This window comes from Pongo abelii, chromosome 9 (genome assembly GCF_028885655.2).
Source record: "Pongo abelii isolate AG06213 chromosome 9, NHGRI_mPonAbe1-v2.0_pri, whole genome shotgun sequence".
Taxonomy (NCBI): domain Eukaryota; kingdom Metazoa; phylum Chordata; class Mammalia; order Primates; family Hominidae; genus Pongo; species Pongo abelii.
Genome location: NC_071994.2, coordinates 56,625,892 through 56,640,969, shown reverse-complemented (window position 1 = coordinate 56,640,969; position 15,078 = coordinate 56,625,892). Strand labels below are relative to the sequence as shown.

Genomic DNA, 15,078 nt, shown 5'->3' with positions numbered 1-15,078 from the left:
CAGTGAGGCTGATTATGAAGCTCCAAGCTTCTGTCTTTTCTTTATATTGAAATTTACCGTCATCTAAACAAAAAATGCCTCAGGAAAAACTCATAGCAGCTTCTGTATTTGAGCACTTTTCCTGGATGCTCCTAATTTTCATTTAGTAAAGGTAAATACTTGATTATTGGGCGACCAAACACTGGATGAGGAGGGAGAAATGTTGCACAATCATTACATATTTTGTAAGGTTTTCTATTCTGCATAAGTCTACCCATATTAAACCTTCCGACCCAGGAAGAGGGATTTGTCTTATTTGCTAATTCTGAGGGGCTTCAAACATATGTTTCCTTTAGACTAAATAATATTGTTAACAATAGCTTATTGAAAGTATGCCGGGTAGCCAATCTCAATCTAGGCACTTTGCATGTGTTCCTTCGTTTAATCCTCAGGCCACCCTTGAGGTTAGGTTAATTTTGTTGTTGTTGTTGTTGTTTGAGACGGAGTCTCGCTGTCGCCCAGGGTGGGCTGTTCTCCTGCCTCAGCCTCCTAAGTAGCTGGGACTACAGGCGCGTGCCACCACATCCAGCTAATTTTTTGTATTTTTAGTAGAGACGGGTTTTCACCGTGTTAGCCGGGATGGTCTCAATCTCCTGATCTCCTGATCCACCTGCCTCGGCCTCCCAAAGTGCTGGGATTACAGGCGTGAGCCACTGCGCCGGCCGAGGTAGGTTAATTTTTATTATGCTCATTTTACTGATGGGGAATTTCCCCCAAGGTCACAGAGCTAGGAGGTGGTGCAGTGTGTCTGCAGAGCCCATATTCTTAGCACAGAACAATACTGCAATGGAGCTGGGCAGTAGTAGACAAGTGGGACAAAAATACAGCATGGCTTCTTGACTATCTGCCATGTCACCTGAAACCCACACTGAGCCCTCACATCCATCATCTATGGAAGTTGTAGGTGTTAACGGCTCCCATGTTAAAATCACATAAACATAGACATAGGCGCTCATACTCAATCCCTCATGTGGTGGATGGAGAGGAGCCAACACAGACAGGGACTCAAAGCTAGGCTCTGCCCGCTGACCCTGGACACGTTCCTTCGCCTGTCAGTCGCGCTGGCAGCTCTTTCTCGCATGCTGCCCTGAGGACCAGAGGAGGCTGGTGCCACAGTGCCCCGCTAACGCCAGAGCAATAGCTCGTAAAACACCGGTACCTTTCCCTCCTCTCTCCTTCCTTAGTGCAAAGGAGGGCAGCGACTTGAATGTGGTAGGCCGCCCTCTGGGCCCTCTCCTGTCTGGGTTGCAGCTGGCCTTTCGTGTCTTGGCAGTAACACTGGCGTCAGGACTGTCACCGGATGGCTTGTTTTTCAGTAGGCTACCCCCATACAACCGAGTGGACACGAGTTTTCAAAAATATTTATTTGCTTATCTGCAAGGCAGGAGAGGAGGGAACAAAGTGATCGAGGACAAAATCAATTACTATTTTTCATCTTTGACAAAGTAATTAAGGCCGTAGTGACTGGCTAATTCAGACCGAATGGCTGCGCGGTGATGGATGCGGATTTACGGCCTCCTTGGCTGCGGCGCGCTGGGCTTGATTATCACTACAAACAGGCGTCCGCGGAGGGCGGGGGCGGAGGCCCGCGTCTAGAGGACGTGCGGCTGGTCTTCTTCTTCTTTTTTTAAATTAATTAATTAATTTTTTTTTTTTAATTTTAAATACTGCGGTTCCATCCTCTGCGCTTCGTAGGCGCTGACACACACCCATACGCACGACCTGCTGCCCCGGGGCCTGGCTTCCTGCCTCCGCATGCTCTCTCCCGCCCCTGAAGCCCAACCTTCAAGCCGGGCTGGTGCCCGCCCCTCCGTCCCCGCGTTGGCCTCATAGCGACCCCTCCAGGCCTCTCCGTTCCGGACCCTCCCTCCATTCTCCACGTAGCCCCTCCCTTCTAGAATCTTGCGGCTGAAAGTAGGGGGAGGCGGGGATCCCGAATAGCGCCTCAGCCAAACCCCGCAGCCGTTCCTGCCTTTCACCCGCCTCTGCAGAGCCTGACGCGCGGCAGTCTCCACGCAGGAACCCAAGTGCTCACTGGGCCGGGGAGGGCCAGCGGGCGAAATATCAGGCCTGGGGGCCGAGCGGGGGCGCTGGGCGTCACTCAGGCCAGGGCCGCAGCTGGGGGAAGTGAGAAGGCCGGCAGGATTCGCCCGCCTCCGCGCAGTTCTCCCCCTTCTTCCCCGGGCAGCCAAGTCTGTGCGCCCTGGGACGTCCGGGCGCCGCGTAGACTCTCCATTCGCACCTGGCCCTTTGCGGGGGCTGCTCAAATGCAAATTGGGAAACTGGCCAGAACCTTCCAAAGTCGTGACTGTTCCTCGGGGAAGTCGGCCGGGGAATCGCAGAAGGAGGCCTACACCGATCTTTGGGCGCGCCTCGTGGTACCGCTCCGGCCGATCGCTCTCTGAGCCCGAGCCTGCCTGCCAGGCCTGCCTTCTATAGTTCTCGCATTCGTCGTGAGCCCTCTCGGAAACTGGGGACTGTTTAGGCAGAAACACTCGTAGGTCCCCTTGGCGTCCCCCAAGATGCCAAGAGCCTGCGGCGTGCTTCTCAGCGCCAGCCGGGACTTGAGCAGGCACCCCTGCGGAATTCTCAGTCCCACCCACTCAGACGACCCTCCTCCAGCCAGAGTCCACCACAGCCCACCCTACCCTCTTAACCCTCGTTCCCGACCTCTCCCTACGAACGGGCCCCGGGGAGAGAGCGACTGACCCCAGCGACAGCCCGGCGGGAGGTGGTTGGGATCTTCTCCAGAGTTCAAAAGCGACTTTCTGAGCCCCAATTTCCTCAGCTTTGCAATTGGTATAGCTTCTGAAAGGCCATTGCTAAATCTAACCAAGATAATTCATGGATAGCCCTTGCACAATGGTTGAGTATTAAGATCTCAATAGATGTTAGCTCAAAACTACAATAAAAAGCGACCTGAAATCCTCAAGGCGTCTCAAAAGAAAGATCTCCTCCTCCTGCCCCCACCAAAGGCAATGCAGACCGTGTGTCCCCAGCCAGCTGCCCTTTAGAGGGGCTAGGCGGGAAAGCCAACCAGCGAAGGCATCCAAACACTCTCGGGCTCTCCAGAGGGGCAGGAGGGTGCCCCTCAGTGCCCCCGGCGCCCGCTGCAATCTGCCACTGCAGCCTACGCCTGCGGCCGCGGCCGCCGCGACATTGTCCTCCCGCCGCGTGGGACGGCCCAGCCGCTGGCGACGGCGCGCACCCCGAGGCAGTGGGCTGGGCTGTTGGCAGTAGGGAAGGGACAACGTGCTGTCTGTGGCTCCTCATCCCCGAGGCCAGGGGTTCCCCGAGCTAGACAGGCAAGGAAGGAGAGAAGGGAAGCATTTTGCTGATAATCCCCTTCTAGTCTCCAAACTACAACTTCTTTGTAAAGGCGTTTTTTCCTCTTCTGATTATAGCTATTGCATTGTACCAACAAGAAAGTTCATCTTTTTATCTCCACGGCCACCCCCACTCCCATCCCTGCCACAGTACGGTTGAACATCCTGGCATGGCTTTCCAGATTGCCAGCTCTCATCCCCCCCTCCCCCCCATTGCTGGGCATCCCGATTTGGACGGTCTCTAAGGTCCCGCGCTGCCAAATCAGGCCTGGCTCTGGTAGGATTTTATTGAAAGGACTATAAAGAAAGAATGGGTTTCCCTTGACTTTGAAAGTGACCTAAGAACTAGGTCTGTGTTGGAAAAACTTCGTTTTTATTTCTCTAAAACGTCTTCAGAAAAGCTTAAAAATGCAATGAAAACGGTCAGTTATACTCAGAATTTTCTCCTGACTGTGTTAACAGAAATAAGAACGGAAATACTAGATCACAATTTTTAAGCAAAAAACCCAGGATTCCTCCAAGACTGACTGTCTGGAAGGGTAGGGATGTGAGAATCTGAAGTCCACATACATGCTAGGTAGGTACACCTTGATAAATGCAGGACCCATGCCTGCTTCAGTCATCGCAGAGCTGTGGGGCTATGCGCAGACCCTCAATCTCTTTCGGAGTAATATTTTCGGAATCCCTGAAGATAAGGGGGGACAGCAATGGAATCTAGTGAAAGAGAAAGAGAAGGCAGTGATTTAGCCCCCTCCTCCCACCTCTACAGCCCGATCCACTCTGTTGGCGGCTGCGCCTTGCCTTGGGTGCAGTGGGACGTGTCCCTCCCATGTTTCCCTTAATTAGGAGGAGGCAGACTTCTGTCTTCCCCTCCTGCCGGTTTCGGTTTAGTAATCAGACCACATGAGTCACGCCAAACACGCAGCCCCCTCCCGCTGGAGTGACAACTGGCCAGCACACTCTAGGATGTTGTCCCTTTAAAACTTGAATCCAAGGGGGTGATGATTTATCAAACTTGTATTATCAAGAAAATGTCAAACCAAGGGCACCTTGCTTTGCACTGACGCAAACCTGGCCTTTCCCAAGGAGATATAGAAAGCGCCTCTCCTGCCGGAGCCAAACCCAGTCTTGTCAATAGCGGGTTTCACCCTCCACCAGTTCTATCTGTTGCCTGTGTCAGACATGGTGAGTGTTTGCTTTTGTTCTTTCAAGAGGAAAGGGGGCTGAGGGGACAGGGAAAGCAGATTCGTTTTGGCTATTTCTTTTGGAGATGTCTGCATTGGTGGGGGGAAAGGGGGCGACGAGGAGAACAATTCTCGCAGCCCTAGGTATTTGTACTTGTGAGCGTCACCTGAGGTCGCAAAGAGGTTTCCTAGGCTGTAGAACTGAGAGGTTGGCTGTGGCTCCTAAAGACCCGATCCCGGGCACTGTCCTCGGTGCTGAAAAGCCAGATGCCGGTACAGAGGCGAGTTGCTCTGGGTCCTAGAGGCTACTGAGACAAATGCTGGCTGAAGCCGAGGTACTTAGATTTGTGCAAATTGAGGAGTTCTATTTTGCGTGTTTGTGAAAGGGGGTTAGACGAGAGGAGTGCGGTGGAGGTGAAGATAATAGGATTATTCTTACACAGTGTAATAATAATTATTGGTGCTAATGTTTAGGAAGCCCTGAAAGATAACACGAGGGGAGAAAGTGGATAGAAAAACCACCGCTGGTAGTTCTTTTCATTTGAAAGTGAATTGGGAAAAAGCGAATAAAAATTAGTCATGAGTTTTGATACTCAAGCAAGCGTAGAGTTGTGAAGGATATTAGACTCCCGTGAATAGTTACGCAAAAAAAAAAAAAAAAAAACCCAAAGAAAAGAACAAAAAAACTTTGCGTGTTCTTTTACATGTCTGGGAATCTGGAAGTGAATACAAGTTGTGTAAGATAACAAACCTAGTTACTACTCTGTGTCTTAAATTTAGTTTATTATCGTTGTAGGTTTTTTTGTGGTTATTTTGATCGTGATTCTTAACCTTGTCTTTGCTACCTGGCGGGAGGAGGTGGGTTGTGGAGCGCTGGGACTCAACCAATTTGGCCTCAAGCGCTCGCAGGTGCCAGGGCATCAGCTTTGTGGCCACAGCTTGTCTATGGGGGAAAAAGGCAACGTGCATTGTTGAATGACAAAGGAAATGGGGTGGAAAATTAAAGAATCTTTCTACAATGGTGATGGGGATGCGGGCACCCACAGCTGTGAGGTGAAATCCAAACAGGGAGGGGAGCTCATGACTCTAGGGCTATTTCCATTGCCCCTTTACCCTTACAAAATTACATTTCTGCCTCTTTTCTTAGTTCATCCTCCACTAGGGAGGGAATATTAGCTTCTTTTTGTCATCTGGTTATTGATGAAGCGGGCAAATTGAGAAATACTGATTGCAGCCTTTCTTTAAAAAAAAATTCAGATTCCAATTTGCTTTCCCAGATATTGTGTCTGGACCTGAGTTGAGAACGCCTCCATATGTAGATACAGGTATTTTAAAAGCTGTTGTGACTTTGTTTTGCACGAACTTGACATTGTGTTTGCAGGATTGCAGTGCTCCCAAGGAAATGAATAAACAGCCAGCCAACAACCCGGAGGCGGCGGCGGCGCAGGGCCACCCTGATGGCCCATGCGCTCCCAGGACGAGCCCGGAGCAGGAGCTTCCCGCGGCTGCCGCCCCGCCGCCGCCACGTGTGCCCAGGTCCGCTTCCACCGGCGCCCAAACTTTCCAGTCAGCGGACGCGCGAGCCTGCGAGGCTGAGCGGCCAGGAGTGGGGTCTTGCAAACTCAGTAGCCCGCGGGCGCAGGCGGCCTCTGCAGCTCTGCGGGACTTGAGAGAGGCGCAAGGCGCGCAGGCCGCCCCCCCTCCTGGGAGCTCCGGGCCCGGCAACGCGCTGCACTGTAAGATCCCTTCTCTGCGAGGCCCGGAGGGGGATGAGAACGTGAGTGTGGGCAAGGGCACCCTGGAGCGGAACAATACCCCTGCTGTGGGCTGGGTGAACATGAGCCAGAGCACCGTGGTGCTGGGCACGGATGGAATCACGTCCGTGCTCCCGGGCAGCGTGGCCACCGTTGCCACCCAGGTAAGCAGGTTGCATTCGGCCCGCACAGTGTCCTGCTCTCCAGCTGCGCGAGAGGCCAGCCGGGCCGTGGCGGGTGCACGTATGCTGATGGGGAAACCGGTTGGCAGTGCCAGGTGATGGATGCGGGAGGCGGCTTTGGGGCTTCGGAAGCTCGCACTGCGCTGGGGTCGGCAGTTCAGGGCGCGAGGGCTGCAGTGACCCTGCCAGAGGGGCCACGACCTGCCCCTTCCCAGCCTTGGCGGTAGCGGGAATACAGGTGCAGATCCACGAAGCAGTTGAGGCAGATAGATTCCACCCTTTTATGCAGACAGACTCCCTCTCCTGCCAATGACTGTCTTTTCTTTTCAAAAATAATTTCTTAATTAAACAAAAAGAGGGTTAAAATTCAGAACAAAGCCAGGTAGTGGTGGCTGGGGGTGGAGGGGTAGGAGGATAATAGTTTAAGTTTTGTAGCCTTTACACTGCCAGTTACGTTTATTACATGAGAACTCATTTGATGCGAGGTGGGTTTACCTGAGGCTACCGAAGCTTAAGCTTTGGGGCCTGTCCTTTGCCTGGGCCCTTCCAAAACCTAGTGTCTACTTTTGCCATAATTTTCTATTTTTTTCCCTAAAGTAACCTCCCTCAACTGTATACGCTTCAGGCCCCAACAATCTTAATCCTCTCTTGCATTTGATCCTTTACTACTTAATTAGAGGCGTGGAAAACCCACAGAGCAAATCCCAATCCTTGGGTTATGAATAAAGGCAGCTTTTACTGGTGGCCCGCTATCTCATATAGGCTTTTGTTCTCTTCAATTTCCCTCTCGTCTCTGATCTCTTCCTTCTCTGATGTCTTCTTTCTTCTGTCCTTTTTCATCAACTTCAGCTCTTCCCTTCTCACTGCCTGCCTTTCTGCTATTTCCTCTCCTTTCCTGGCCTCAGGGGCTATGCGTATATCCAGCAGTGGGGCCTGGACCACAATGTGTGCCTGTGTGAGGTTTAGGATTTATACAACCCTTCTATCCTTAGTCACTCTAGTGTTTGCACACACACACACATACACATTCACACTTATCCACAGGCCCACATAGCAGGAGCTTGTGGTGTCAGAACTAGAAATAAACATAGAATTTCCCACTTGCCTTTCCTTTTGGGGTCCACATCCGGAGTGTTTTTCTATGTATATTATCTGCCTCTGACAGCATGTATCCCACAGTGTGACCCCAGGTGGAGCAGAATATTTGTTTCACTTGTCTTGCTTAACCTCCGCACTGCGGCAGAAGGAGCTGGAACTCCCACCCTTTGCAGCCCTGGAAGGATTGAAGGGTGGGATTAGGAATGGAGGTGGTCTGTGTGTGGGAGGATTAGAGGGAGGATGTTAAAATGTTTGGTTTTTGGAAGTACTTATTTTCAGCCCTGCCCATCTTTCTGATGGTGCCTTTCTGACACTCACCCTGGCCCTTTCTGCCTCCCTAAGGCTTCTCCTGACAGCTGCTGCTGTGTCCTGCACAGCTTGTAGAAAAGTATGAGACCTAGCAAGTTACTACAATAGGAGGTGAAGGGTGACTGAGAAGGTGTAAACTGTGCGGTGGCCTGAGTCCCTGGAAAGCTTTGTGCAATGTCTAGGTGTCCTGAACATTTTCAGAGTTTATTTGGGGTGGTCTCCCCCCATTTTTCCTGCTTACTAGTGAGGCATTCCAGGACCAGGCACTGCCCCAAGAAAGCATCTTAGTGTGAGCTTGAAGAAATGAGCCTCAAAGATTCATAGACTGCTGGAGCTGGCAAGGGCTTCAGGGGACAGTTATTCTAAGCCTCTTTTACAGATGAGACACGGAGGTTCAGAGAGAGCAAGTGGCTTGCCTGGGGTTATCCAGCTGGTTAGTAGTAAAATTTAGACCAGAACTCAAGGTTGTAGATGGCTTGTCTCTTCCCATATCAACTTTTTGGTTGGTTTGTTTTCCCTCTTGTTTCACCTTCAAATCTCCCTCCTGCCCATCTCCCTTGCATTAGTCTTGAAGGATGCCTTCTTAAATTAGTTGACCAGGCAGGTTCTGGTTTGGTCAAGAAAGTAAGGCAGGGGCTCCGGCTGGCTTCGGCATTGCAGCTCTCTTTCTGGTCTTGGCACACACTCTAAAGGAAGAAACGGCTGAGGAGGGGGTGTAGTGAAGGCTTTTTTTGTGGGAGAGGGTTAATTAGGAACCTGCTTGCTGGGAACTCCAGGCATGATGTTGGGGGAGCCTGCTTGCCAAATAAATTCTTGGTGAGGGGTTGGGGATGGAGGGACCTGCTTGCAATCACCTTACAGGTTCAAGGTTTGGGGAGAGCTGCTTGCTGGTGCGCCCTGACTGTATGATCTGGGAAAGAGGGGTTTTGGGTCTGTTTAAGATGGATCTTCAGATCAGAATTGAGGACCTGCTTGCTGATTCACTCTCAATGCAGGGTTGAGGGGTCAGGTCCCTGCTTGTAGATGCATCCTTTCTTTAGATTTGGGGTCCTGCTTGCCGATGCATCCTCGGTTGAAAAGTGGGAGCCTGCTTGCTGGGAAGGACCCCTAGCGGGGGGAAGGGTGGAAGGGGCCTGCTTGTGGACCAACTCGGGGCTGTTATCGACAATGTGCTTTTCCGCCCCCAGGAGGACGAGCAAGGGGATGAGAATAAGGCCCGAGGGAACTGGTCCAGCAAACTGGACTTCATCCTGTCCATGGTGGGGTACGCAGTGGGGCTGGGCAATGTCTGGAGGTTTCCCTACCTGGCCTTCCAGAACGGGGGAGGTATGGCTTTTCCGCTCTTTCCGCCTGTGGCGGGGCGGGGCGGGCACCTGAGGGTTGGGTGGGACAGGAGCCCTCAGGCAGGGCCGCCGGGCGGGGAGGCTCAGGACAGCCTCCTCAGGCTCCAGCCCTGCACCTTGTAGGTGTGAGTGCATAACCAGAGGGCGGGGGCGACCATAATCGACCGGCATTAGATCCCGGAGTATCTTATCTAGAGAGGGGCTCAGGGGAGGAGTGAGGCCCCACAAACCCCCACTGACCAAGTTTTGGGGCCTGGGTCCTGAGCCAGGTAAGCACGGGTGCTAGCGGTCAAGTGTTCAGGGAGCGGCGGCACTCCGGGCACCCAACGAGGTTAGAGCCAGCAGCTGTGCAGTCCTGGAGCCCTGATTCAGGCATTGTATCCTGTCTTCCTAGGGGACTCCTTAGGCGAGCTAGGAGGTGAGGGCGAAGGGGTTGAGGCTGTGCTGTCAAAAACCTCTCAGAAGTGCCTGCCACCCCCGCCTTCTGCTTCTTGAAGCAGAACATATTTTGATTTTAGTAAAATCGTACAGCGAAAACAGGTTTCTTTCATCTGCCCTAAATTGGGGAAAGGTGCTGCTTTTGAATGAAAGCCGTTTCAGAGATGGGGAGGACATTAGTTAGGCTTGCATCGGCTGCTGGGCCACTATGCTCCCTTGTACCTCTTCTGTACCCACCGAGGAGGGACCTGGCACATTCACGATCCCTCTTGTCTTCCCAACGTTTAGGTGCCGCGGGGCCGGCCGCTCTCTAGCAATAGGAATTTGAACCTAGAGCCCCGTCCCACATCTTCTCAACTGGACCGAAGGGACAAGCAATGCACTGCTTCACCCCATAGGTCAGGCAGTTTAAGGATTTTTGTTCTTTTGTTTTTGTCTCCTGGGTCCGCTTCAGGCGGAATTTGTTGCAGCAGAACGGACAGGTGCTGCATCACCGGACGGTTAAAGCACAAAACATAGGCCACTACTCCCCTCCTCTCCAGTTCCAAATTAGGACACTTTGACAAGTACTTATGAGGACCGCAGAGCATTTGCCATCGGGGGTGCCCTGAAAACAGACCAGGTACCGGCCACACTAATACAGGCACCCAGATAGGTTCCCGTTTGGTTTTCCGCAGGGCGCCCTCAGGCCAGGATGCTACAACGAGGCTTCCAGTGACTAGAAGGGGAGTGGGTACTCAGGGTAGTGGATGGGGAGGGAGTTCCAGCAAAAGGAGGTTGGCCTGCGCAAGTGCCCGCGCTTTGCCCGCCGGGGATCTGCGAAGAGCGGCGGAGCAGATCTCAGGGCTCCGGAGGAGCCAGGCTCTGCGATGGGAGGCAGCCTGTTCCGCACTGCGGCTCGAGGCCCCGCAGCCCTCAGTGCGGGGTGGAAGGCTCACCGCTCCTTTTCAGGAGCAGAGGAGGACTGCACAATCCCTGTCTTGAGAGGATAAAGCAGGACCCCGGTTTTACTGCCCAGCAGCCCGTGGCTGCCCCTGGGCCTTCCAGGCTTGGAGAGCCCCGGGCAGGAAGGGCCCTGCCATCAAACAGGAAGTGCGGAGGGGAGGGAGCATGAAGAGTAGACTGGAGAAAGATCAGTTTTCCCTCCGCTGAGGCCAGTGTTCTGCGCTCGCGCATCTCCAGTACCCACTTTGACTCTGGCCCATGCAGCAGCACGTTCTGGTCAAAACCTTTTCAAGAATCATGACCATTCCCCAAGTCTCTCCCAAACAACCTCAAAGAATGTTGAAGGGAAAGAACCCTAGAGAAGCCTCAGCGACTCTATGGAGGCCTGCCAAGTACTATTGCCCTAGACGGGGCATTTTGAGGAATAAAGAGATGCAGCGCAAACAACATTAGGGGCTCACAGACTGAATAAGACACTTACATAAAAATTATCAAGTGATCGGTGCCTGGAGCAAGGTACTGTGGGAGGACACAGAAGGGAGACTTCTTGGAGGAGGAAGCATTTGAGTTGACCTTGAAGGATGGAAGGAACTTCTCATATGGAGAAGGGCGTTGAGAAGTGTGTGATGGGGATGGAGATGGGTTTAGGAAGAAGGATGGGTATCCCCCAATGGCTGTCTGGCAGAGCCTGCCCAACCCTGGTTGGCAGAAGGTGTTCAGGTAACTTACTGTAGAGGAGGGCTCCTGGAGTTTAGCTTAGAAGATTTTGGGTCCTGGGAGGGCTGAGGCTCTGACAAGATTTCACCAACCTGAATCCAGTAGTGAGTCAAAGTCATAGACTGGTTGAGCTCTGGGAGGGCTTAATTTTGGGAAATTGAAGTGCTATAATAAAAAAAGAAAATAATAAAACCCCATCAGCACATATCCCTAGACAGCTGCCAGTGGAGAGTTGAAATAAGGAGTGTATTTGCATGGGTACCCTTATACTTTTTGGAGGAGGGCTCTTAAATATCTGTGGGTGACTGTTGCTGAGACAGGACATCAAAGGGCTTCTTCAGGAATGGAGCTAAATTGTCCTTTAGTTCTTTGAGAGGGAGCCCAGCCCCCAACCCAGAGGATTAAGGAGGGCAGCAGCCTGCTTTTGCCTCCCAGGGCTCTCACTCCCCACTCTCTTTCCAAGGTGCTTTCCTCATCCCATACCTGATGATGCTGGCTCTGGCTGGATTACCCATCTTCTTCTTGGAGGTGTCGCTGGGCCAGTTTGCCAGCCAGGGGCCAGTGTCTGTGTGGAAGGCCATCCCAGCTCTACAAGGTGAGTCCAGCCTGCTGCTCAGCCTCCTCAGGCCCTTTCTTACTCTGTCCCCTCTGGCACCATGCAGCCCCAGGGAGGGAGACCTGCCTTTGTGGTTAATAGAACTAACTCTTTCCTTCCTTTATTTGATCCTTCTGAATAATGGCCCAAGATCACCTCTGGCATTGTTAAGTTCCCAGCAGAATGCCTTCATATCCCTGGTAGACATACAGTCCACTCTGTTATTAGTGCATCCATTCTGTACAAGAGAGCCTAGACCTAGGTCCCCACCCTATGCCCAACTCTAAGAATTCCATAGCATTTAAGATGGAATGAACCCCTGGAATTTTTGCTTCTGCAGGCTGTGGAGTCGCGATGCTGATCATCTCTGTCCTAATAGCCATATACTACAATGTGATTATTTGCTATACACTTTTCTACCTGTTTGCCTCCTTTGTGTCTGTACTACCCTGGGGCTCCTGCAACAACCCTTGGAATACGCCAGAATGCAAAGATAAAACCAAACTTTTATTAGGTAAGTTTGGAAATATCTGCTTTAGGTGTGTGTATTCTAAACTATCCATTTATTCAGCAAAATAATTGAACATATGTTATGCATGCTAGGACCTATACTAGGTTCTGGGAACACAGAGATTACATCAAACTATCAAATATACTTAATTCTAACATTTAAGGAGCTCCTCGCCCAGAGGAGGGCGTAATCAAATTTTTCTTTGCTTATGAATAGCTGAAATCTTTGTTAAAAATGCTGGTTCACAGGCCCACAAGATAGACTGATTTATAGATTTGGTTGGGTTCAGAAAATTTGCATTTTAACAAGTCGTTGTAGAATCTTATTTTGTTTTATAGTGTTTCTTAGACTAGCAGCATTACCTGGATGATGGTTAGAAGCCCCGCCCTAGCCTTTCTGAATGAGATTTGCATTTTAACTAGGTTCCCAGGTGACTTATCTGCATGGTACAATTTGAAAAGTGATAGTCTAATTCCTAGAGTCCAGGAGAGCGATCCTGGGGCCAGACTTCACAAGATACTGCTCAGTGCATGAGGTGAATATGAGAGTGGACCCTTAGACCACTCTGATAAAAATGTAGTGTCTAGAAGATGGCAAGCTAATGGGGAGTCAGGGAGTGTTCCTGGAAGATGTTTCAGATGTGAAATAGATTGGGACTTGAGGCCTTGGCGGAAAGTGTCATCTTCTTGGGTCAAGGGCAAGAGAGTGAATGTGAGGAGAAGTAGGGCAGCTATGTCAGAAAGTCTTTCGGTCTATATCTCTGTCACTGACTGTATGTATGTCTGGGTCAAGTAACTTCTCTCTGGATCTGTTTTCCTTCTCTAAAAAATAGAAATAAAAATGTTCTTCCTCTACCTACCTTATGGGGATTGCTGTAAGGAGAAAAGAAATGAGGGGTGTGATGCAGTTGCAGAAGTATATAACGCCACAAATAAAAGGTGCTAGTAGCAGTCACTTTGGAAGCTCTGGTCATTTTAAAGGGAACCTAGAAACAAGTAGTTTCTTCTTTCTCCAGTAGATCTGTTAATTCTCCTCAGCTAGGTCTGTGCCGAGACCAGCTTCCTGTGATCTCTGTATGATTGGCTCTTAGTGTTGCCCTCCAAAACCAGCTTTTTTCATGATGGAACTAGGACATTATTTAACCCTTCAAGTATATTAAGCGCAAAAAGATGAATTCTTCCCTCTTGCAGACCCAGAGAGATGCCATTCTTTTCTGCATTTTCTGCCATGAACATGTGTTTATTTTATAGTCTCTCTCTCTGTCTCTCTCTCTGTCTCTCTCTCTCTGTGTGTGTGTGTGTTTAAAGCAGGCTGAGCATGTTGACTGGATCAGGCACATGGGTGGAGGTGCAAGAGGCACAGAAGCCCCTGTCCCTGGCTTCCAGTCTGGCTCACCATCGCCTGGGAGACATGAAAGGTAGAGCAAAGATATGACACAGCTCAGCTCCTACTCATCTGGTACAAACCATTAAAACGATGCAAGCTCTGAGCACAAGGAGACAATGTACATTTTTCACGCTGATGGTTTCCTGCGAGTATGTGACCAGGCTGAGCAGATCCTATCTCATTCTTACTCAGTGTTTTAATTTTTTTTTTTTTTTTTGGTGAAAAGAAAAACAAGGTGTCAATCCACACTCTTCCTTTGTGCAGCCCCTCCATCTGTCATTTTCTGTGTTATCAGCACATGAGTGTGTTCTGTTCCTGGGGCCAGGCTATCCCTTGCAGGGGTATTGGTCCTTTGGAATTCTGGGGTGACTTAGAAAAGTTGATGGTGGCCTGACTCGCAGAGCCCCACTGCTCTGCTGGACAAATCAGGAGTCTAGACAACAGATATTCCCAGGCTGTTCCCCAAATGGTCATATTGAGCAAGGCTTCCTTAAGAGATGGATAAACTCTTTCCCCAGCATTTCCCACCAATTTCCTTCCAGTCTCACCTTCTCTCTCACAACCCCATAACTACCCACACCCTGTGACTGCTGGGCAAAAGGACTCATCCCAGGAGAGAGGGGCTGCATGGCTAGCTATTGTGACCTTCATGTGCAGCTTGGAGCTGCCCCATGACACTCTCAGTGCTGCAAGGGATACATTCCACGGGATACCAGGCAACCATACCCACTCCAGCCCCAGAGGAAAGCCCTGGATCTGTGGGTGGGGAGAGGCAGCGTTTGCCACATCTTTCTCTGATGCAGGTTGTAAGAGAGGCTGCCGTCTTTAGGGTGACTCAACTCTCCAAGTATCTGTAATGGAGAATGACTAGTCTGCGCCCTGTCAAGTGAGACCAGCGGCTTTACTTGAAAATAGGAGCTAGCTGGGTCACGTAAAATAGGAACAACATAAATACCATTTCTATTTCCGGAATGGCTTCATTTTCATTACAACTTTAATTAAATGATTCCTTTTCTCCCTGGTCTTTCATGTGCTTTCATTTATTAATAATTGCCCGAGTAAAGAGAATCCCATTCCACAGCTTCCAATTTAGCACGATCATTATCGCTGTTCTTTGTTCGGGGTTGCTGGGCCGCAGAGCTCTCTGATGAGATGGCCCATCATTCCCTCGCCGGTGGACCCGAAGACGCCGGGCGCTGGGAAGCATGCTCCTGCCGCCCGGTGGTGGGAGGGGATATTGCAGGAGGCTTG

The 15,078-nt window shown here is 50.9% G+C and overlaps 1 protein-coding gene across 1 annotated transcript in view; it reads left to right on the top strand.

The window, feature by feature from the left end:
* The first annotated feature begins 5,785 nt into the window (after nt 1-5,785).
* Nucleotides 5,786-15,078, top strand: part of LOC129047275 (sodium- and chloride-dependent glycine transporter 2) — a 53,443-nt gene continuing 44,150 nt past the window's right edge. Inside the window, exons 1-4 of the mRNA XM_002821959.3 lie at nt 5,786-6,467; nt 9,080-9,218; nt 11,799-11,930; nt 12,271-12,444. Of these exons, the coding sequence (XP_002822005.2) occupies nt 5,952-6,467; nt 9,080-9,218; nt 11,799-11,930; nt 12,271-12,444 (961 nt within the window). The 5' untranslated portion in view covers nt 5,786-5,951. The remainder of the gene's footprint in view (nt 6,468-9,079; nt 9,219-11,798; nt 11,931-12,270; nt 12,445-15,078) is intronic.